At 57.3% G+C, this 21873-nt stretch overlaps 7 protein-coding genes across 7 annotated transcripts; 4 read left to right on the forward strand and 3 right to left on the reverse strand.

Annotated features, from left to right (window-relative positions):
* Positions 1 to 551: 551 nt before the first annotated feature.
* QBC33DRAFT_561531 (uncharacterized protein) lies at positions 552 to 2672 on the forward strand (the record flags this gene model as incomplete). Its single annotated transcript, XM_060430140.1, has 8 exons — positions 552 to 935; positions 1053 to 1377; positions 1454 to 1606; positions 1672 to 1724; positions 1785 to 1886; positions 1961 to 2080; positions 2193 to 2576; positions 2652 to 2672. 8 exons carry the CDS (start codon positions 552 to 554, stop codon positions 2670 to 2672), a joined length of 1542 nt encoding a protein of 513 aa, XP_060281065.1.
* Positions 2673 to 2955: 283 nt separating this feature from the next.
* Positions 2956 to 8504, reverse strand: QBC33DRAFT_496846 (ABC transporter transmembrane region 2-domain-containing protein). Its single transcript, XM_060425580.1, has 5 exons — positions 6510 to 8504; positions 6004 to 6457; positions 5591 to 5940; positions 4086 to 4540; positions 2956 to 3979 (listed from the first exon to the last, which is right to left on the reverse strand). Exons 1-5 carry the CDS (start codon positions 8199 to 8201, stop codon positions 3178 to 3180), a joined length of 3753 nt encoding a protein of 1250 aa, XP_060281066.1. The 5' UTR covers positions 8202 to 8504; the 3' UTR covers positions 2956 to 3177.
* A 1321-nt stretch (positions 8505 to 9825) lies between these two features.
* Positions 9826 to 10649, reverse strand: QBC33DRAFT_594477 (uncharacterized protein; the record flags this gene model as incomplete). Its single annotated transcript, XM_060431785.1, has 2 exons — positions 10098 to 10649; positions 9826 to 10026 (listed from the first exon to the last, which is right to left on the reverse strand). Exons 1-2 carry the CDS (start codon positions 10320 to 10322, stop codon positions 9826 to 9828), a joined length of 426 nt encoding a protein of 141 aa, XP_060281067.1. The 5' UTR covers positions 10323 to 10649.
* QBC33DRAFT_580125 (uncharacterized protein) lies at positions 10330 to 11619 on the reverse strand (the record flags this gene model as incomplete). Its single annotated transcript, XM_060431184.1, has 4 exons — positions 10330 to 10700; positions 10746 to 10938; positions 10973 to 11117; positions 11201 to 11619. 4 exons carry the CDS (start codon positions 11617 to 11619, stop codon positions 10330 to 10332), a joined length of 1128 nt encoding a protein of 375 aa, XP_060281068.1.
* Positions 11620 to 12933: 1314 nt separating this feature from the next.
* Positions 12934 to 14583, forward strand: QBC33DRAFT_580126 (phosphatase PSR1; the record flags this gene model as incomplete). The annotated part of the gene is made up of 3 exons (XM_060431185.1): positions 12934 to 14013; positions 14065 to 14214; positions 14272 to 14583. 3 exons carry the CDS (start codon positions 12934 to 12936, stop codon positions 14581 to 14583), a joined length of 1542 nt encoding a protein of 513 aa, XP_060281069.1.
* A 950-nt stretch (positions 14584 to 15533) lies between these two features.
* On the forward strand, positions 15534 to 16795 carry QBC33DRAFT_546242 (Sec61beta family-domain-containing protein). The gene is made up of 3 exons (XM_060428639.1): positions 15534 to 15773; positions 15944 to 16244; positions 16331 to 16795. The coding sequence occupies exons 1-3, from the start codon at positions 15771 to 15773 to the stop codon at positions 16363 to 16365; spliced, it is 339 nt and encodes a 112-aa protein (XP_060281070.1). The 5' UTR covers positions 15534 to 15770; the 3' UTR covers positions 16366 to 16795.
* Positions 16796 to 17452: 657 nt separating this feature from the next.
* On the forward strand, positions 17453 to 21401 carry QBC33DRAFT_456466 (glycosyltransferase family 28 domain-containing protein; the record flags this gene model as incomplete). The annotated part of the gene is made up of 4 exons (XM_060424811.1): positions 17453 to 17648; positions 17709 to 18381; positions 18446 to 19450; positions 19508 to 21401. 4 exons carry the CDS (start codon positions 17453 to 17455, stop codon positions 21399 to 21401), a joined length of 3768 nt encoding a protein of 1255 aa, XP_060281071.1.
* Positions 21402 to 21873: the final 472 nt, after the last annotated feature.

The raw sequence follows: 21873 nt of genomic DNA on the forward strand, positions 1-21873 counted from the left end.
CGTCCCGCCCGCCGGGCTGGCCGCGGCGGGCGCGGCCAGCCCCGCGGCGGGCCCGCGCGCGCCCCCCCGCGGCCCCCCGGGGGCGGGGGGGGCCCCCCCCCCCCCCCCCCCCGTCTCCGTGGTTTCTCTCTCTTTTTTTTGCTCCATTCTAAAAGGGGCCATCAGTATGCCCAATCTGCCCTGGTTAACATCGCAGTTGGACCTCAAAAGGTCCTGAAGCCAATAATGACACCGCGGTCCGCATTCCACGTTCCCTTTGTTTTCGTTCCGCAACCGTCTTAGAGGGCTGGCCCTGGGCACTATAACAGGACAATAAAATACCTTCCTAATTATCTCGACCCCCATCTGGGTTTCTATTCCGCTGAAATACTGCTCCTATGCCCACTTCATCCTGAGACCTCGGTTCTCGATACCACCAAATTGTTCGTTCCCTACCAGAAAGTCCTACACAGAGCCATTGATTTAGGATGGCCCAACCCCCAGCTGCTGCTCCTGCTGCTCCTGCTGCTCCTGCAGCCCCGACAGGGGTAGCTAATCCTGGGTTTGAAAAGATGAGAAAACGCATGAATCAGAGGTTCAAAGACTACAGGGTCGGGAAATTTCACAAGCCAGGCGTCTCGAGTATTGCTTTTGTCCAACCGGCCGGCCCTTTCGAAGGATACCCGGCCCAGGTGCTCGAAAAAGTCAAAAGGAGGGCGCGTCACGGACTGTATTTTCGCAAGGGGCCAGTTTACCTCAACCCTCTCAAGAGAAACTCGCCGGGAACCAGGGACAGACTTAATCACGCCAAGGACCTCCTCAACAGGAAGGCCCTGGATTTATGGACATCCGGGCTGAGATATAAAAGGACCCTGGGCATTGGCGGCCAGGGCCTGGCGGCCTTGTTCCAGGTGCGGAACGCTCGGGGCAAGACGATGGACATTGTTGCAAAGTTGGTCAGTCCAAGCACTGATAAGTTGAAGGCTTTGCGCCAGGAGAAGATGATGCAAGGGGTATAACAGCTCTGTAAACCGTCTAACTGCCTTGAGCTAATATACTGGTCAACATTCAAGGTATTCTCCAGAGCTCCCCATGTCGTTCAGTTGTTCGACTGGGAAGGTTTCTTCGGCGGAGGACAGACTCCTCCAGCTCCTGGTCCTCAGCCGGGTACTGCTGGAGCTCCACTGAACCCTGCTGCTCCCCAGCCGAGCACTGGACAGACAAGTCCCGAGGCTCCAACAGCCCCAGCCCCGGACGACATGGACCTCACTAGGACGAGCCCTGAGGTTCTGGTAACAGAATTCGGACGATTCAAAGATCTCGATCAGATGCTGGAGATGGCCGGTTGGATGGACAAAAAGTTTCCTGACAGAGCGCTATGGGGAATCTTTAGGTGCTGTAAGACATGGTCGTATCATATCCACAGATTAAAGGGATTTCTTTCTGACCGGCTCTTCTCGCTTACCCTCCACAGTGGTCATGGGGCTCATTGCCCTCGACTACCCTCCGCGCCACCAGCCATTGCCGAAGACCCACGACTCACGGGGTCCCCCTCTGAAGGAAGAGATTCCCAGCCCTGTGTCTAACCTCGTGTCCACCGTCCATTTTGACTTGGATCCCAATAACAGTATGCCTGCCTCTCCCAACAGACCTCCCCGCTCTTCTCCTCCATATGCTCACGGGGGTAAACAGTCATCGTCTTCGATTTCGACCAGGGCGAACACAGTCACATGCCCGTCCTCAAGGTGAGAGCCGACCGAGTGTCTTGCTCAGATTGGCCGATGCGGTCTGCTGACGGGTTCAAGATTGGGGACCTGGGCCTCGCGGTAGCCGTTGCGGGCCAGAACTTTCCAACCACGAATCGCTGGGCCCTGAGATGGCGAGGCAAGACAGGCTGGTTTACTCCCGTGAGACAAACACTCCCCACCCACGGCGTTCGCAGGGGCGTGGGGGAAGCTCACTGACATGACTTTGTCTTTAGGAGCAATTCACCAGCGAATGGGAGAGATTTGTCAACCCCGTCAGGGAAGCCAAGACGAGGGAGGACCGCGTTGCCGGCCATTATATGGGTGGCGCGATGAACACATGGCAAGCCGGAATGGTGACTGTCCCCCTTCCCAAAAAAAAAAAAACCGGAACTCCCATCTCGTTTGCTTTTGCACGGTTTGGGCGGATCTAAACATGGAAGCACTGACGATTCTGCCGATGACCAGATCATATGGACCTGCATCACCAGGTGCCACCCCGAGGAACCCCCCGTCCCGGAAGAGGTCGAGATCCAGCTGCCGGGGGGAGGAACCGCCGGGCCGACCAAGTTCCTGACCTACGGGGCCTACATCCTCGACGCCGAGTTCTGGTGGTGCGATGAGGAGCTCCGGCACACCGTCGTCTGGTGCCTGGCCCACCACCCCGAGGACCGCCCGGGCCTCGCCACCCTCCTCCGGCTCGTCGACCGCAAGGGCGGGCCCCAGCTCGTCGACCCGGGCCACGTCCCGGGCATGACCGACGAGCAGCTGAGGGCCTGGGTGCAGAGGCTGCTCCGCGAGCCGGCCCCGAAGCCGCTGCCAAAGTACGACCCCGTCGGGCCGGCATACCAGGTCAGTTGGTGGTGGTGGCAGTGTTCGGCGTTGCCCCTCGCGAGTGGTTTGCGTGCTCACATCGTATGTGCACAGATCGACCCCTATAACGACTAAGAGTTCCACGAGGATGGCCTGGTGTTTTTTGTAGTGTTGTATTTAGCCAACTACATGGCAATCCGATTGCGGTTTCTTTTTGCCCTGATTTCGCGCCCCATGTTGCGTTGCGCCTTCATGCGGCAAATTCGTTGAGGATGTGTGAGAAATGTGGATGGTTTTCAGAAGGATGGAATTCGAATATATATATGTATGCTCGTCGCTCCTTTGTATGTCTGTATATATCCTCTATGCTGATTTCTGGAGATTTGCAATGTTGGTGGACAACACACCCGCCCATATTTGGTGACGTGTCTGTGACGAAGGTGCCTCCGGGCAAGTAATGGTCATGTGGTCCGAGTTTCTTTGCAGCCAGAACCTCAGGTCCCGCCGAGAGAAGCCCAACGACCCCGATGGGTGGATGTGTAGATGTACTTATGTACGTATGGCCTAAGGATCGAGGTGCAGCTCGAAACCAAGTCCCTAGCGCCTCCCCAGGCTCCCTCTCGAGCTCCAGGGCGGCTCCTCACACAACCCACCGCGCAAGCCTCCCGCCCAAACCCACCGTCCCGTTCGGGGATCCGGAAGTACCGTTCCCGCCGCCGCCGGCCCCGCTATCATCCAGGCCGTAATTCGCATAACGGCACTCGCACTCGCCGCGACCGCCACCGCCGCCGCCGCCAGTAGTGCCTAGTCCCCCGCCTCCTCCGCCTCCGCCGGTCGCGTTGACGCGCCTCCCGGACGAGTCCCTGCAGTCCGGCACGCCCGGGCCGTGCGCCTGCGCCTGCGCGACCTCGGCCTTGTAGGGCCAGGGCGGCGCGTTGGGGCCGCCGGAGGCGCGCGGCGCGGGCGCGGGCGGGGCCGGCAGCTCGGTCGCGTTGGCGGGGTAGCTCGCGCGCATGCGCGTCCACAGCGTGACGGTCATGACGGTGGAGTTGAACCAGCAGGTCACGGCCGGGGCCGCCGGTTGCGGGACAGGTTTTGCGGTGGTGAGGTTGAAGACTAGGCGCTCCGAGTACTGGTTTGCGTCGAGGAGGGTGAGGGGGAGGTCGGTGAAGGAGGGGACGGGGGGGTCGGAGCCTGGGTCGGGGTCGGGGCGCGAGGAGATGGCGTAGGAGTAGCTGGTTAGCGGGGTGATGGTCCAGTGGAAGGTTATCGACGAGTTGTCCGGGGCGGAGGGGGAGTAGGTGGAGAACGGAGCGCAGCGGAACAGGGAGGGGTCGGTGGTGCAGCCCGTCGACACGTTGGTCAGCGCCGTGGTGAAGCTGTAGGATCCCGCTGGGAAGAGTGTCGAGGGTGGAGGTTGGGAAGCCTTGGCGGAGTGGTTCCTGGGGGAGGTATTCCTGTTAGCTGGGACGATCTCTTGGGGTTTGAAAAATTGGCAACGACGAGACTCTTCAACCCCAGAAGCATTGTCCCGATGTGAACCCTAACACGTACTTTTTGCGCAGACCTAGAGTCAGGCCCACGGCGAGACCGACAATGACGGCTACCGACACAAAGGCCAAGACCGCGAGGCGATAGACTCCACGACGCCCCGCATACCACTTGCCGTCCTTGCCGCCTTCCCCTTCGGCGTTAAGCCGGCGGCGGGCATTGTTCATGTCTTCTGTGCCGCGACCGGGCGGCGGAGCGCCGGCGTCCTGTGATGAGGCATGGCGCGACAGTCGACCCGATGCGGTGGGCGGTCGTCTGCCCTGCTGTTCTGGCGCCGCGGGAGGCAACACTTCGTCCTCAATGATCCTGGGCAATGGCTGGACACCGAGCGAGGACCGGTTCCGCGTGTGAGCCCAGGGCCCCATTGCTGCCAGCGTCCTCCTCTTCCCCCCCAAGGTCGCGCCCGCAAGTGAAGGTGGGTGCGGGCTTGCTTGGCTCGAAGGTAGGCAGGCCTTGGCATCAAGCAGAGGTCGACGGATGGCGCGCCAATTCCGTCAGACTACATTGATCCATTGTTCCTTGGTGGGATAGCAGAGGAAGGCCGCTCTCTCGGCCTCGTGCTTGGGCCTTTGTTGGAGTCCGCAGTCCACAGTCTGTCTGGCTTGGGAGGTGCGAGATTATCTAGCCGTGGCTGGACAAGGCTCGGTGAGTCGGTGCAATGTGTGCCACCCACACTGGGGGACATGTATGGGTATGATTGGGATCTCCGCCGGGAATGCCGTTCCCCTGGGACCATTTGCGCCACTTGGCGGGATGGGTTGGGGACACTACTACTGTACTCCACGTCTCCAAATGTGAGAACCCCAGAGGAGCTAAGAGAGGAGCATCGATCCAGCTGCCGATCGCCATGGTTGAGCTGTTTCTTACGGTAATCTTACAAATTAGTGTTATGTAGTGTAGTGTTTGGGAAACAAACCAGCCCAACTTTGGTTGGTCCTTCCCGCTTTCGTGAGAGTCTACGGAAGTGCGTAAACATCTGTGCGGTGGTTGCCTTCATCACTTCCACATTTCCACAGAACCCCCCACCCCAATAAGGAGGACAAAAAAAAGAAAGAATGAGAAACTACCTTACCAAATTACCTACCATAGTAGTTAACCTCCTATGCTCTTGACAAGCCAGGAAACTGAAAAGCGCCTAGGGCAGGCCCCAAGGCATATACCGGCGAAGGCAGGCACCCGTGAGTTATTTGGACGTGCTTTTGTACGTTGTCCGGAAGCGAATGATACTCACGGAGGAGGTACTGCTGCGCTACGGAGCCATGGCCATCAGTTCAAAATGAGACGGCAACTCGCAGGGTATTTATTTATTTATTTCTGATCCGGGTAGGGGAATGGAGGCTCACAAATATGGAACCTTACCCAACTTCTAAAGACTGGGCATCGTTCAGAGGGCATCGCCGGCAAAGAGACAGTAAAATGGCACATTGTATTTTATGACAACATTAAGGGTGTGGACTGATCCGAGGACAAAGTGCTGGTTGAAGCTATTCAGACACTGCCACTGCCTGTCTTGGCCCATCCTTCCCATCCTCGTCCTCGTCCTCCCTCTTTACCACCACGTTGTCATCCTCCTCTTTCTCCTTTCCCACATAAGGTGGCGGGGCGAGGTCTTCTCCGCCCTCTACCCAGACTTGAGCTAGTTCCTTCTCGATTTCTTCCCGCCGGGCCTTCCACTTCTCGACCTGAGACAACCGCTCGCGCAGTTCCTGCAGCTCTCTCTCGACGTGCATCTTCTCTCTTTCCGTGCCGATGCGCTCAAACTCCCACGCGTCGCCGTTCTCGCCCAGGCCAAGGACAAGGTTGTACGTGTGATATTTCTTCAGAGACGCGCGCGTCGAGATTGTAATTAGTGCTACATCAGTGTTAGTCGCCGGATGTAAGAGGGCATGATGGGTGGTTTGCTGTTGCAACTTACTAATTCCCTTCTCCTTGCAAGTTTCGTACAGCAGACCTTCCACGTCGCTCGAAACGGCGCTGGTGCCCTCGTCGATGAACGCGTACTCGGGCTCGTGGTAGAGCAGGCGGGCTATTGCGAGCCTCTGTTTCTCACCGCCGCTGAGGACGTCCTTCCACTCCTTCCGAGTATCCCAACCTCCCTCGCGCTCGGGGAGGTACCCCAGCCGCGCCTCCTCGAGAGCTACTTTGAGATCGTTCTCCGTCTTCCTCTTCTCCCGCATGTCTGCTTCGCCATCAGGGTAGATGACCTGGTCTCGCAAAGTCCCGATGCTGAGATACGGCCTCTGCGGGAGGAACATTATACCACCCTCGCCGTTGGCCTTGGGACGACTGACAAGTCCGCGGTAGACGGGCCACAGTCCGGCGATGATTCTCGATATCGCGCTCTTGCCAACTCCATTTGGCCCGGAAATCTACATCATGTTAGACACGTCTGTCCAGCATCACGAGCGATGCGGCACTTACGAGCAAGTGCTCCCCTCTCCTGACAATCAGGGACAACGACTCAATAAGCTCCTCCCCTCCCTGTGGCCAGAGCGCCGGCGCGATGACCGGCACGTTCTCCAGCCGTACGCCGTCAAAGCCTTTCTGGATCGTGCCCTGGACATCCGAGAGCGAGTACAGCTCATTCTCACGGCCGCGGACGTAGTAAGCATTCGCATGGACCCGGTGGAGCGTCGATATCAACGTGTAAACGCGGCTGGTGTAGCCGGCCAGCTCCGAGAGGTCTTTGATCGAGTACATCATCCGACCGCCCGCATCGGCGAGCGAAAGCATGAGCCTCTTGTTGGTGATGAAATCCTTCATGCGGCCCCGTTCGCGGCCGTCCTTCTCGCTGTGCTCGGCAAGCTCAGCCACGCCGCCAAGACCCCCCCAGGCGGGAAGGAACACGGGCAGGGACGAGAGCAGGTAGCCGTAGGCGCTCCAGCTGTACTTCAGGATGAAGTCCTCCAGGATGTTGTACCGAATCTTTAGCATGTAGATGCCCTCCATCCAGTTCTTGAGAGACCTGAACTCGCGGTTTACGAACTGCTTCTCCATGTCCGCGCCCCCGTAGAAGGCGATCTCCTCGGCGTTGGCGATCAGCCTCGCGTGCAGACTCCTGAACTCGCCTTCCTTGCGACCCTCGACAGCCTTGAGCTTCCCGAATGGGGGCGAGAGCCGCCTGAGAATGCTCGCTGTGAGGAAGTAGTTGCTCATCAGGCCGGTCAATGCCAACGAACCGAGTGACCGATGCAGCTGATAACTGAAGACGCAGAGGTCCACAAACGGCTTCCCCAGCGACGAGTAGAGATTCGCTGCCGATGCACAAAACAAGGTGAGGTCCTGGGTTATGAACTGATCTGCCCCTTGTCCCACGCCGCCGTCAAGGTTTGACAGCTTGTAGTAGTTGAGGTTGTCGTTCAGGTATAGGTCGTGTATGTAGCGTGTCAGGCGAGTTCGGAACGCAATCGAGACCTTGGACTCGAGGTACTTGATCATGGCATTCGTATAAGAGGCGAACCCGCCGAGGCCGCACCACTTGACAATCCCCCATAGGAAGTTCTTGCCTCTGCCGGCAACGAGATCGCGAACAAGCTCACCGTCCAGCCGCGCAACGACGAGGGACAGATAAGTGCGAAGTAGCAGAAAGGCGCCGTGGCTCACGAGCAGGCCGGCTTCCTTGCTCGTCCACCGGGGGATCATGATGCTCATGAGACTGAGAAACTGGTGCAGAAACGCGAGGTTGAGCCCCGGTTTAGTCTGCGTGGACGGGACGTGGCCGTCGCTGAGGCCGGAGACGCGGGGAGGGTTCAAGAATAGCCGCCGGTGCGCCTCGAAGGTGAGCGGTTTGGTGCCGTGGATGACGACCTTGGATGTGCCATCCTTATAGGGAACGTATATGGTTCGCGACCCGTCCTTGTTGTGCAGCCAGGAATTGGTCCGCACAAGCTTCCGGCCCTGCTCTTTCTCGACGTGCCGGCGCTTCCACCATCTCTGACCCCCAACGGCGCCGAGTATTACAGACGTCGCGAGCGCCAATGTTGCTAGGAGGCGGGTCGTCCGAGTCGTGTTCCGGAGTCGTGTGCGGATTAGCTCGGCATACTTCCGCAGGAAGACATCAATCGCCTCCTCGGCCGCCGAGCGCCGGAGTTCGAGCTTCGATTGCGCCGCCATGTTCGACTCGTTCGAGAGCGTCCGACCAGAACCCGCGCCTTGGATAGCCTATTCCATCTGGAAGTGGGCGGGTCGGAAACAGGATGCGAGTCGCACACAATGGACGCTAGGGACTTGGTCGAACGGCTGTAAGTTACGAATTCGTAGGGAATTGGAAAGAAGCAGTTGAGCTTAACCAAGTGAGGATAGACTTTGGACTTGAAGCGCCTTACGGATACACTTGTCTAAGTGAGGTGTCCAGTATTGAGTGTGGAGTTGACTTGGTCACCGACGGCATGTGAAAGACATCCCGAGGCTGGTAGGCCCATTGACACCAGTCACGGCAAACGTCATGGTTCCCACTTTCAGGACACCCGACCTCATCAGCCACATAATGCGCACTCTGTACGGAATATTGTGGGTATTGTGGATACTTGCTGCAAGCTAGGATAACCCCGTGCCTTTGTTCTCTGTTACGGACAGTTAATTACTCCGTACAGGTCCAAGGTTTGACCTCAAACAGCCACCCGCCTCCTGTACATGAAGCAAGTGCGCGCGTCCACATCACAAACTCGTGTCCGTTGTGCTACCCTCAGATTGCGGGAGGAGGATTGTGCGGGCCTGGCCGCCAGTGGACGCCATGGTCCACTCGATGCATGGACCAGTCACTGTGGTGGGCGGTAACACACCCAATCACGACCGCCTCGCACATGCCCCAGCTTTTGCTGTCAATGTGGTGAGTGGGCTTGCGAGAGCCAAACTGCCAATCAGACAGATGATTTAGCTATTATGGGAAAGTGACGGACGAGGCGACTTTGGGTCGCGGTGGTGACCTCGTCTTGGGCAGGCAAGCAATCAAGTCAGTTCGTGACTAGGATGATTGAAACAGGAGCCAAGGTTCATTATGCGTAGATGCAATGCGCCAACCACTGGCCGCAATTCAGAGAAGCCCTTGTGCAGGAAGAACGGATGGGCATATCATTTGGCGACTGGGAAGGGGCCATGCTACGAGACTTCCACCGCGGATGGTATCAACATCAACTTCTTTGCACACTACACTTGTATGCAGCTCTATCGAGCGTCACTTGCCGCTGCTGGTTGCAGAACTGTCAGTCAGCGGCGGGTGGGACTAAGAAGAGCGGGAGCAAGGCGCCTTGCCGTGTTAGGCTAGCGTTAGATGGGACGAGACCGCCGGAGCGGGCTGGTAGGGTTGCTCGACCACCTCGTAGCCAGCTTCGTCTTCGTCAGCGATGGTCTTGAAAGTGCCGTCGGGAACAGGCAGAGGAGCTCAGGCAGAGGAGCTCAGGCAGAGGAGCTCCTTGGCCGATGGCATGGAGGCCGCGCCACGATGGAGTCTCTCGAAAGGGAGTTAAGGTCAATTTTTCTAAGACTTATCGTTAGCAGCCGCCGTGTCTCCGCGGACTCTAATGGTGCTAAGCGGGTTCTTCACAGAGCAAATTCTTGTCTGAGCTGTCATTCCCATGACGAGAGAGGGCTGAGCACCGGGGGGTGGGGAATGTTGGAGGATTGCCAGTGTTGGGGTCAGACGAAGCGGAAGAAGGGAAAGTGATGAGCATGGCCCGGTGGCCGGCCCGGGCTCCGGGGTTTGACCGGCGGCCAATGTCTTATAGCATGTAGGCGGGCGTTAACAAGTGTCAGCGAGTTTATGGGCGACTCGTAGGCTGCTGCCGGGGGAATGGGAGACTCGCTGGGTCCATGGGAGAGCAGCCAACTTCTGCCGCCTTTCTTTCTCCCTCGCAATCGACCGGAAGAAGGCGCTCTGCGGGGCCTTCTTCCCCTTGATCGACTTGATCGCACTCCTGTTCTGCTCGACGTAGGACATGCCCTGCCCACCGCTGAGATCCTTCAGCGTGCTCGCCCTCCTCGGCGCCTTGCGCAACGGCTTGCCATCCGGACCGTAAAACATGTTCCGTCTGCCAGGAGGCCGGCGCTCTCCTTCTCCTCGCTCTTCCACGCCTTGCTCTCGGCGTCGGCCAGGACCTTAAGCAGGAGCTCGCGCCTGGCTTCGGGGGTGGCAAAGGCTAGGTGAGGCATGTTCTCCATGTGCTTCAGCTGCGTGATCACCTTGAAGGCGTAGCCCTGGTCGACAAGGAAGGCCTGCCGCTTGGACGAGAAGACCATCTCGACTCTATTTGTCTGAAGAGAGGATGGCAATGTTGTCTAGGTTGATATTGGACCATTTGATAAACTTGTTCCTCCACTGTATCACCGACATGTTGCTAGTGGCTAGAACAACCACTCCCTTTTTTATGGTGTAAGCCGCCGTGACACCAACGCGAGGTTTGCCGGCTCCGCAGGGCAGAACAATGATGCCACTCTTGACGCGACCGTTGCCGAACATCTTGCTGAGGCTCTTTTCCTGGTAGGGCCGGATCTGAGTTCCCGGTCGCAGGTCGATCTCGAGATTGGCGTTGATGTGGTCGTTTCGAAAATCGTACTCTTCAAGCGCAGGGTAGTGTAATGCCAGGCATCGTTGCGCGACCGTACCGACTTTGTCATCTTGGATCTAGAATGCATGAACGGCGTCTTGTTCGTCGTCGTCACCACCGCCATCGTCACCACCCTCGCCTAATGCACCGTATACCTTCTCTGCCGTGGGATCTTGTCCCGTCTGGTCCCATTTCAGTCTGCTCTTGTCTAGCCCTGCGGCCTCGCGCATACCGGCAGCCTCCTTCGTTCCGGCGATGGTGAGTCCGGCCATGGTCGGAGCGCTTGTGGTGGGAATTTCTTGGGTGCCCTGAACTGGCATCCTTCAGCAGAATCTGCAGTACCTCTAGATCCGCCGTCTCGACGAAGTACTTTTTATCCCTCAACACCATCTTCACCTTGCCATAGCTCTTGCCACAGCGCATAATGTACTCGACGACATTAGGAGGCATCTGGTTCTTGAGGAATCGATCGAGAGCATTACGATGTCTTTCGTGTTTAGGCCCATCGGGATGGTCGCATACAGACTGTGAGTCATGAGTCGGTACTCGTGCAACAAGGTTGGTCATGACACTGATTCGGCAATCGTAATCAGGAAGTCTTGCACCCGAGGCGCCAGCGGGTGGAAGCTCTCGAGGATGAGCCCCCCCCCCCCAAACCCCCACCAACCATCGATCCGCAGCAGCCAATTGTGGTAGTTGGGCTTTAGCGGGAGGGTGGTGAAGTCTCGCTCCTGCTTGGGCTGGAGGAAGCCCGAGGCTGTGTCCACGATGCTGGGCGGGAGTAGGTATGGGAAAGCGCTGATGTCGAATGTCTGAGTGTCCCCGGCGATGGCTTTATTGAGTTTGTTCGGCTGGTTGCTCAGCTCCTGAGAGTCGTCGTCGCTACTATCGCCGCGCTGCGTCGCTGGCCCTGAAGTGGAGGCCCTAGAGGCCATAAGTGCCTTGGTGGCGCCCTCGACGGCCGAGGTCGCCCTGCGCTTGGAAGACATGGCGAATCCGCGAGGCTGGCCTGATGCACTCGCAGGAAGCTTCGTCCACGTCCCTCTGCCCGGGGACGAGCAACATGGCGGCCATCCCAGTCTTCGGAGAAAGCCCGTTGACGGCCGTGCCCAGAAATTTTATTCGGGGAAAAAAAAGGAAGTCGATCTCTCTAGCCACTGTAGTGTATATCCATCTCACCTGTAGCGGAGGGGCTTAGAGGGTGTGCAAGGGTATGCGTCGGGTCTGCCCGCGGGGTGTTTAGCGCTGGGTGTTAGCGCCGGTGTGGGTCATGTGGCTCAAGCCGATGTGATTGTGAGCTGCCCTTCGACCTAGATTAACCACAAGGTAAGGAGTACAAGCTACCTACCTTCCTGCGGGTTGCAAGACACTGGAGGCGTGTGGACCAATTTAGCTTGGCTGCTGTGAGGTACCAGCGGGACCGAACCTTGCAGAACGATAAGATGTGTTAGCAAATTAGTCAAATTTTAGGTGTTTGCACTATCAAACTCCATCTGGTGCCCATCTTCTTCCCGCTGGCTAATCTCTTTGAGCACCCCCTAGTCCTTGTCTTGCGCGCTGCTCAAGCCCCCCCCATTCATCTTTAAAGTCAAATCATCTCGCTTGCCATTCCCAACTTCAGCCTCTGCAATACGTCTCTCATCAACCTCTTCTTTCCATCATCGTCACATTTACAGATCCCGATCAATATCCCGCTTAAAATCTATCCGCGGCGTCGCTCCAGACACCCGAATCTACTCGAGGCTTCCGCTCTGCCAATCGCTCGGACTCAACTGCATGTCACATTCACCGACTCGGGCCAAACTCGCGACTTCCAAAGAGCTCCACAACCAGAGCCATTGGAAAACGCGCCCTGTTTCTGTTGATTAACAACTGGGAAGCTTTGGGATCCGTGGTGGAGTCCTAGCGAGGTGGCCTTCGAAGGCCGTACGCCGCCGAGAACGGGGTTGGGCCGCGTCGAGAAGGCTGATTCCCGAGTCCCTCAGCCAGGTGGGTGCAGTTCCATATTTGTCGCCCGATTTTATGGCCCCGATAGAGGTGTGTTTCTGGGAAATGCGAAGTCGCAATGCCCTCGGTCTGATAATTGGACTGCCGGATGGGATACAAGTTCCCCGCGACTCGCCGTGCGTGTGGTTCCCGTCGCTTACCTCGGCTCCCTACACGTCCATTGCTCGGAGGCGACGTGTCCATTGCCCTTGCAACGGATCAATTTACAATACTCAACGGCTAACCCTATTGTCAGAGGAGGAACTGCTGTGCCCGACAGACTTCTAAACTGCAAACCTGATACCCCGATAAAAGATATGCCTCACGGTATCGAGGAGACGCGCCAAGGGGCCGATGAGAGCTCGAAGGAAAAAGAACTACTGTCGCCCGAAGACAGGACTGCCACCAATAAAGGCCGAGGTCTATTGCACGTACCGTCGAGGTCGTCATCACAAAGAATTGAAGCCTCGCCGACTTCCACGGGACTGAGTGGAGCCACGGCTGGCGATGTGAGAGACAGCATCGATGGGCATTCGAAGGATTCCAAAGGAAGTACGTTGGGTCAATACCGCGACGGAAGCGCAATTAGTAACCATTCAGGTGTCGGAACAGGACCGACCGCCACCCCGGAGAACTCGCAACCCAGCTCTCCTGCGGCTGCGTCCCACAAGAAGAAGAAGAAGAGCGGCGGCATATTGGCCCTGTTCAACTGCTGCGGCGTTCCCGACCACGCTAACGGCCTGGAACCTAATGATGATCAGCCCAGTCACAAGGTAGAGAAACTCGCGCCCAGACCGATGACAGCCAGTCGGCGGACGGTCACGCCATCAGAGCAACCGTCAAACAGTAAAACACAGCTTTACGAAAAGGAGCCGCAGCCCCAGATCACGACAGAACACGCCAAGCCTGGCAAGCGGGTATCTGGAGCGAGCACCCAAGACCAGTCAACAGTCGGCGAACGAGATGGAGATTCGAAGCAGACCACGCTCGTGGGGACCACCGCTCCCATCGTAACAGTAGAACCACCTCACGCGACACACTCGGGCATTCCCGAACCGGCAGAGGATGCGTCAGCTGATAGGGATGCCGAAGGCGATGTTGCCATGCCGGATGCCGAAGCCGCGTCAAAGCAGCAAGCCAGACAGCCGGGCACGGGGACTGCAGGAAATGCCGACGAGACCTATACAAACGTACCGCCGCCACCACTCGGTCCTATTCCGGCCGTGCCAAATGCGCCCGGCAGCCAGCTCAACGAAGGCCTAATTGATTTCGCACCCGATCAATCTCAAAAGTTCCTCTTACCTCCCAAAGCCCCCGAATTCACGGGAAAGAAGTGCCTCGTCCTGGATCTGGATGAGACGCTTGTCCACAGTTCGTTTAAGGTAGGCGACCAGCAGGTCCTTTCTCAAAAGCTGCTGAGGATAGTTTGCTGACAACGGCTTACGCAGATCCTTCACCAAGCGGACTTCACAATCCCGGTAGAGATCGAGGGTAACTACCACAATGTCTATGTGATCAAGCGACCAGGCGTCGACCAGTTCATGAAGCGAGTGGGTGAACTCTACGAAGTGGTTGTCTTCACTGCGTCGGTTTCCAAGGTCCGTAACCCTCCCGATTTGATTTCGTGTGGTGACCGAAATTTTGACGCAACGCAGTACGGCGATCCCCTGCTTGATCAGCTGGATATCCATAAGGTTGTCCACCATAGGCTATTCAGGGAGAGTTGCTATAACCACCAGGGCAACTATGTCAAGGACCTTTCGCAAGTCGGCCGAGATTTGAGGGACACCATCATCATCGATAATTCGCCCACCTCGTACATCTTCCACCCGCAACACGCAGTTCCAATCAGCAGCTGGTTCTCCGACGCCCACGACAACGAGCTGCTAGATCTTATCCCCGTCCTCGAGGACCTCGCTGGCTCCAATGTGCAGGACGTCAGCTTAGTTCTCGATGTCACTCTTTGAAACCCTCATTTTCCTTTGCCTAGCCCACCACCACCACCATAGCGGACGGCGTTTTCGATCGGGCTTTGTCGGGGACAAGGCGCAGATGCTCCTTACTATCCTAATATTTTTATAAATAGTAGCAGGGCTGATCCGGAGCCGTCCCACCCGCTTCAAGGCCGTTCTCGTTCTGTAAGCAGGATGCAGTCCGGCTGGACAAGACCGCAGGAGGCTGAGCCAGAGACCAGCGTGCAGTGTCTGAGAGAAGGGGAGGGAAACCTTTGAGCGAGCCGGAACCCAAAGCTACCTGTGTCGAGTTGCATAAGTCGACCCACCGGCAGCGCCAGTCCCCATCATCAGAGCAGACCAGGCATCAAGACTTGTGTGTGTGGGAGAGGGGGAGTACCGTGGGCTTGTTTCCGCACGACAAACAGGAGGATGCCCCAGTTCAGAGGGCGAACTCGTCATTTTCATTTGTGAATTTTCCTCTAAATTTGTCCACAACCATTGCACACCGTTGGCGATACATATATCGAGGCTCCTGCGAGCAGGAGCCGGGGAGGGCAAACTATGATCCCAACCCCCCTTTTCGTAATTGTTTTCTTGGCGGGGAGTTAAACGCTGGGTCTTTTGAGCATGTTGGCACGCAGGAGCAAGTGAGGAGCTTCGAATCAGTTGGAAGGTTGGGAGACAGAGAGCGTCTGCAATAGGCTACCCTCGGTCGAGGTTTCAAATATTGATACAACAGCCTTGCCAATATACCCATGGCATTATCAGTACGACTACAGAATACGGCGGCTGTCGTTATAATCCGTATAGACAGTAGACAGACGCCTAGGTTCTATTCAACTGCATGGATGTGTGGCTCCGAGAGTTCGCTTCCACGCTGAATCCTTGATGCGGTCCATTTATTGTCCATTTCCCCTTGTCGCGTCTCCACACCCCCAAGGGGCTGCGCACCCCAGTAAAATGGGGTTCGGATGCCGGCAAAATAAAATTCCCCCCAGCTTTACAGGGGTGTAGAACCTAGCAACGGAACTTCCAAATCGTGGCCTCAATTGACCAGAACAATATCTCCAATCTGCCTCCGAAGACCCAAACTCCACGCCATCAAACGTTACAAATTCTCGTTCCTTCTTTGTGCTTATCTCTTCTTTACAAAGCGAGTTCTTTCGGTCTCTCTACCCTTTTTCTAATACTCATCAAAGATGGTAAGATATCACCTCCCAGCTCCTTCAATTGTGTGTTGGCGGTAGATCCTCTCCTTCCCCAACGATGCCCCTATCATCCAGCTCGCCGGCCACCGTTTCTGCAGCAGCAGCAGCAGAAACACAACAGTGAGCAGCATTTGGACTAACCCGAGCGCGCGACGCAACCGCAGGCATCTCCACGATCGGGCTCCCCACCGACAGCATCGGCGTCGGGCGCGGGCACGGGACGGCCGTCGTCGCCTCCCCCCCCGCCGGGAGGCGCGCGGACGACGATTCGGCGGCGGGCGGCGGCGGAGCAGAAGGACAAGATCGCCAACGCGCGGCCGAGCAGCACGCGGGCGGCGGGCGCGGGCGGCAGCAGCAGCACGATGCTGCGCCTGTACACGGACGAGTCGCCCGGCCTCAAGGTCGACCCCGTCGTCGTGCTGGTGCTCTCGCTTGTGTTTATCTTCAGTGTTGTGGCGCTGCATAGTAAGTTCTTGGATCGGAGATGGCTTCCCTCCTTTTGGATGGCGGAAACATCCGTGGCTGACGGGATGGCTTTCTCCTACCTATAGTCATCGCCAAGATCACTCGTCGGTTCTCGAGCTAGGAGGCTTAAGGCTAAATGGGTGGCGATGGGTCGAGAGTTGAGGACTTCAGGAAGGGATTCGAGAGGAGGCGAGGAGGCGAGGAGTCGGACAAGGAGAAGGCTGCTCTCGATACATACCAAGGGCTCCGACTCCGTGTTGGTGGGACCGTGGCGGTCAATAAGATGGGTGTTGGGACACACCAAAAACACTTTAACTGGGCGCGAAACCTATCTTCGCCTTCCAGTGCTGGATCTGCAGTATCCCGCTCTGGAGCGTTTTGTATTATATTCCCTGATGGTCAACTTGAGAGCCGTGGGGGGCGTTGCAATGGACTGTTGCCCACTACAAGTCCCACCTTGCCTATTTACTTGAGTTCTTAGTACAATGTCATTTCACGGAGACCCGGCTCTGCGGGTTGGTCTGTGGGACTGGTATCCGCAAGTTAAGTGCCTCTAGCCAAGAGCCCCATGCGAATATGCGAATATGCGAATGCGAGCTCGCTCTCGGGTTGCCGATACGCTACCTAAACAACGGCTCGTCTAGACCAACTAGGGCGCGAGACGAGGCTCAACCGCTGACGACAGTGGCTGTGGAGGCATGATTTTCACATGATTCTCCACTGTACCCTTACCCAATACCCAATACCTACCTACCTACCTCAGCCCCTACACGGGACTTCCTCTGCTTAACGAGCCGTATTACTTGCATGTTGGAAGAGATCAAGGGAGGTATAAAAGGGCCTGTTTCTTACATTAGGCCCCTAGTGCATCCTTATCGCTTCCAAGGTTATTTGCACATGACTTTCCAATCGAAGTACCTGTTTATTGCTCAGCTCCATTACCTTGATTGCTGCGGAACCCCTCGACCCCTCCATTTCGTCACTTCAACTGTTCCACGAGTGATTGATCCATAGCGCCACTCACTCGTGTCTTGATTCTATTGATACCAAGCTCTGTTTTCCCTTTCTCTGTGCAGCTAGCGCGTCTTTCCATTTCTCCGCATTTCGTAGCTTTAGAGTCCTTGCACTGACAGCCTGAACACCTGTTCCACCTATGCCATATGAGAAAGGGCCTCGTTGAAAGCTTGAAACTGCAGCAGGACGCCACCATGGTCGAGACACACCGGGCCGGAGTGCCCTCTCCGAGTGGGGAATATCAGATAGAGACCTCGGACATGTGGGTTGCGGACGGCTTCCGCGCCCCGGATCTGGGGGCTGAGCTTGATGCGCCGCCCGCTTACGGCGAGCATCACGACCAATTGCAGCTTTCACAGGCCGGGTTCGAAGCCGGTGCTGCTGTGACAGGTGAGGAGAGAGGCAGGCAGATCAACCTCTCTGTGTAGCTGCTAACCTTAAAATGCAAAGTCGACGGTCGGGTAGACATCAATATCAACCAGAAAACTAGGCGGCTTTCCGAACTGCTCGCCCCGACCTTGCGGAACCAGCTTGCGCCCGAAGCAAAGCTGCCCTTGGGGCCACTGCCGCCGGCATACATCCCTCCGAGCCTCGGTGGCCTGCCTGGACAGACGCCGCCGCCAAAGCTGAACGTCGTCATCCAGATCGTGGGCTCGCGCGGCGACGTGCAACCTTTCGTTGCGCTGGGGAAGGTGTTGAAGGACACGTACGGCCACAGGGTCCGACTTGCAACGCACGCCACCTTCCAGAAGTTTGTCGAGGAGAACGGGCTCGAATTCTTCAGCATTGGCGGCGACCCTGCCGAACTCATGGCCTTCATGGTGAAGAACCCCGGCCTCATGCCGGGTATCGACGCTCTGAAGAGCGGCGAGATTACTAAACGACGGAAGGGCATCGAGGAGATGCTCCTTGGCTGCTGGAGGTCCTGCGTCGAAGCCGGCACTGGACTGGGGCCCTCCCATCCACGCCATCGACCTGACGAGCCGGTGGGTGAGAACTATTTCCCATCAGGGACCTCCGAGGGACAGCCGTTCGTGGCGGACGCGATCATCGCCAACCCACCCAGCTTTGCACATATCCACCTTGCAGAAAAGCTGGGGATTCCGCTGCATATGATGTTCACGTAAGTCCTCCTCTACATCAGTTCGCCCACTAGAATAATATCATATCTGACAGTCTGTTCCAAGAATGCCATGGACACCAACCAGGGCGTTTCCACATCCGCTGGCAAACATCCAATCTAGCAATACAGATGTTGTCATGACGAATTACGTCTCGTATGCCATGGTTGAGATGATGACCTGGCAAGGTCTAGGCGACGTGATCAACCGCTTCCGGACAGGCGTCCTGGACCTCGATCCCCTCTCTCTGATCTGGGCCCCGGGCATGCTCACGCGGTTAAGGATACCGACTACTTACTGCTGGTCACCGGCTCTGATACCGAAGCCGAACGATTGGATGAATGAGATCACCATCGCAGGCTTCTACTTCCTCAACCTAGCGTCCTCCTATACCCCCGATCCCGAACTTGCAGCATTCCTTGAGGCGGGGCCTCCGCCAGTCTACATCGGCTTCGGGTCCATCGTCGTTGATGACCCGAACGCGCTCACCAAAATCATATTTGATGCCGTCTCCATTACCGGAGTCAGGGCGCTTGTCTCAAAGGGTTGGGGAGGTATTGGGGTGGACTCGATTGGCCTCCCTGATGGCGTCTTCATGCTTGGCAACTGCCCGCACGACTGGCTGTTCAAGCATGTCTCGGCCGTCGTCCACCACGGGGGCGCGGGAACAAGCGCGGCGGGCATCAATCTGGGAGTGCCCACAGTTGTGGTGCCCTTCTTCGGAGACCAGCCTTTCTGGGGGTCGATGATCGCCAGGGCCGGGGCTGGACCGGAGCCGGTACCTTATACCAGCCTCACGGCAGAGAATCTTGCTGCCGCGATCCAGGAGGCTTTGAGGCCTGAAACTCAAGCTCGCGCCAGGGAACTCGGCGAGAAGATCAGGGAGGAAAGGGGAGTAGACATGGGAGGGAAGAGTTTCCACGAATTCCTAAATACTGACAATATGAGATGCTCCTTGGCACCGAGTCGCGTGGCCGTGTGGAGGGTTAGGAGGACTCAGACACGGTTGAGCACCTTGGCTGCCGCGGTGTTGGTGAAAGAGGGCCTTGCCAGGTACTCGGATATGAAGCTGTAAGCAGGTGTGTTCTATATGGCCAACAAATGCGATGCTAACAACTGGTTGCTTAGATATCGCTCTATCGAGTACCATACCGAAGGCCAACCTTGGGATCCTATCTCAGCGGTTACCTCAGCTTTAGTCGGCGACCTTGGGGACATAACCATGGCCGTAGCCGATTTCCCCAGAGAGATATTCAAGGGTAGCGGAAAGCCCAAGAAGGAGGCATCAACAGACGACACCGCCTCAATCACCACTGCCGGCGCGAGCTCCGCGTCCTTCGTACCGGATCACAGGTCTGATGCTGCCAGCTTGTCGTCGTTTCCGGCGCCTTCTGTCACTGTCAGTGCCCCTGGGGCATCCACACTGTCGGTTGCCACGAATTTCACAGACACAACGTCGCCAGAGGCCACATTGTCGCCAGAGGATACGCGCAGTTCCGCGCCAAGCCCCTCGAGAAGCCGCCCGCCATCCAGGCAAGCGTCGCAAGGCGACTCTATGTCCGTCAACCCAGTCAGTATGGAGACGGCGATATTCGCAAGCAAAGGAGTGGGCCGCATCGTGACCACGGGCATGAAGAGCCCAATGAACTTCTGCCTGGGTCTGGCGCGGGGATTCCGCAACGCGCCGAAGCTCTACAATGACGACACCGTCCGAGCCCCGGAGAAGGTGACCGACTTCGCCAGCGGGCTGAAGGTCGCCGGAAGGGAGTTCGGGCTGGGCTTCTACGACGGCATCTCCGGGCTCGTGACCCAGCCGTTGAGAGGGGCAGAAAAGGAGGGGGGCGTGGGGCTCCTGAAAGGCTTCGGCAAGGGCGTGGGGGGCTTGGTGCTCAAGCCCGCGGCAGCGATCTGGGCGATTCCGGCTTACACAATGCAGGGTGTTCATGCCGAGGTCCGCAACCGGTTCCGGAGAAGCTCTACCAACTACATCATCGCGTCGAGAGTGCTAGAGGGCGAGCAGCAGCTGGACTCGTCTACGGTTGAAGAACAGAAGGACATTCTCATTCGCTGGCAAGCAAGGAGGGACGAACTGAAAGGTTTCTATAACCTAAAGCAGAAAGAGAAGAGGTCATCGGAGTACCAGGAAGACCAATCGCCATCAGAAAATCTCGATTTCCTCGATGGCCCGCCTAAGACTGGGTGGCTCCATACCCGAAACCTCTCAATGGACGAGAGGAAGAAGCTGCACGTACAAAAGGATGCATGGAAGAAGAAGCAATCCGACCTCAAGGCATCAGGCGTCCAGACGCCTCTCAGCAGTTCAAGCAGCGCACTGGAGCATGAAGAGCTGGAGCGGGCCATCCGCGCATCGGTCAACCAGACATCAAAGGGAGACCCGAAGGAAGATGCGCGGATCGAGCAGTCGATACGGGCAAGCATCAAGGAAATGAGGAGGATCGCCGAGCAGAGAGCCGACTGGAAGGAACCGGTCCTCGATTTTCCCACTTCGGACCCCGCGACGCCGCTCCACTCCGCCGTCGGAGACCTAGAGGACGTTCCCGACGAGGAGTACCAGGCGCTCATCGAGGAAGCCGTCAGGCAGAGCCTCGCGGCCCACGCGGAAGGGGCGCAGAGGAGCCACGCCCCGAGCCGGGAGGACGAGGAAGCGCTGCAGAGGGCGATCGAGGAGTCCAAGGCCCGTCTCCAGCGCGACAATGCCGCCACCCCGCTGGCTGAGGATGACGAGGAGCTGCGGCGCGCAGTCGAGGAGTCCGAGAGGGCGCACCGCGAGCACACGGAGCGGGCCAAGACTGAGGAGGAGATCGTCATGGAATACGTCCTGAAACAGAGCCTCGCCGAAGAGGAGTTCCGGCGCTCGAAATCGAAGGGGAAGGCCGTGAGTCGGGGGCCCCATGGCGGGGACGAGGACGACGATGAGGACCTGAAGAGAGCCCTGGAGGAAAGCCTACGGATGAGCCATGGCGGGGATGGTGGGCCGTCCTCGTTGCCCAAGTCTTCCTAGGGCGGCGAAAACCTGTTCATTCTCTCTGATTTCGTTTGCCGTATCAATTTGGGAGGAACGATGATACCCATACGACCCTTGCGCGTTTCGTCACGTCAGTCAATCACCAAACACGAGTACCTACCTAAACTAGTTCCATATCGCACAAGAGAAGGCTTCGCAATAAACTGTCCTAGTTGCCATTTCTCAAGCAAATCCCAGTCCTTTCATTTGGTTTTTTTTTCCATCTTGGAAGCCCCCCCCCCTTCCCCCTTTTTTCTTCCAGGACGGCGAGCAGATTGAAGAAGCTGAGATCGGCCAACTGCGAAGGCGAAAATTCGAGTATTGATGGTCTTCTGAGCCGCTGAAAAACTCTTTCCTGCTTCTGGCCCTCTTGACGTGTCCAGCTCGTGGTATTTAAGTAGGGTACCAAGGGTAGTAGGTAGGCAGAGGTGGTTGAAACTGCGGTCCCATCTGACAACGTTACATCCCC

Source organism: Phialemonium atrogriseum, assembly GCF_030411735.1.
Source record: "Phialemonium atrogriseum strain 8032-3 unplaced genomic scaffold QBC33scaffold_22, whole genome shotgun sequence".
NCBI classification, from domain to species: domain Eukaryota; kingdom Fungi; phylum Ascomycota; class Sordariomycetes; order Cephalothecales; family Cephalothecaceae; genus Phialemonium; species Phialemonium atrogriseum.

What these genes read in the sequence shown, in the direction of transcription:
- QBC33DRAFT_496846 (XM_060425580.1), bottom strand. Translation starts at nt 8,201, where the DNA reads ATGGCGGCGCAATCGAAGCTCGAACTCCGGCGCTCGGCGGCCGAGGAG. An exon ending in GGAGAGGGGAGCACTTGCTC is followed by an intron (nt 6,458 to 6,509) that starts GTAAGTGCCGCA and finishes AACATGATGTAG; the next exon opens with ATTTCCGGGCCAAATGGAGT. An exon ending in AGGATGGGCCAAGACAGGCA is followed by an intron (nt 4,541 to 5,590) that starts GTGGCAGTGTCT and finishes CTTGATGCCAAG; the next exon opens with GCCTGCCTACCTTCGAGCCA.
- QBC33DRAFT_546242 (XM_060428639.1), top strand. An exon ending in CAGTGTTGTGGCGCTGCATA is followed by an intron (nt 16,245 to 16,330) that starts GTAAGTTCTTGG and finishes TCCTACCTATAG; the next exon opens with TCATCGCCAAGATCACTCGT.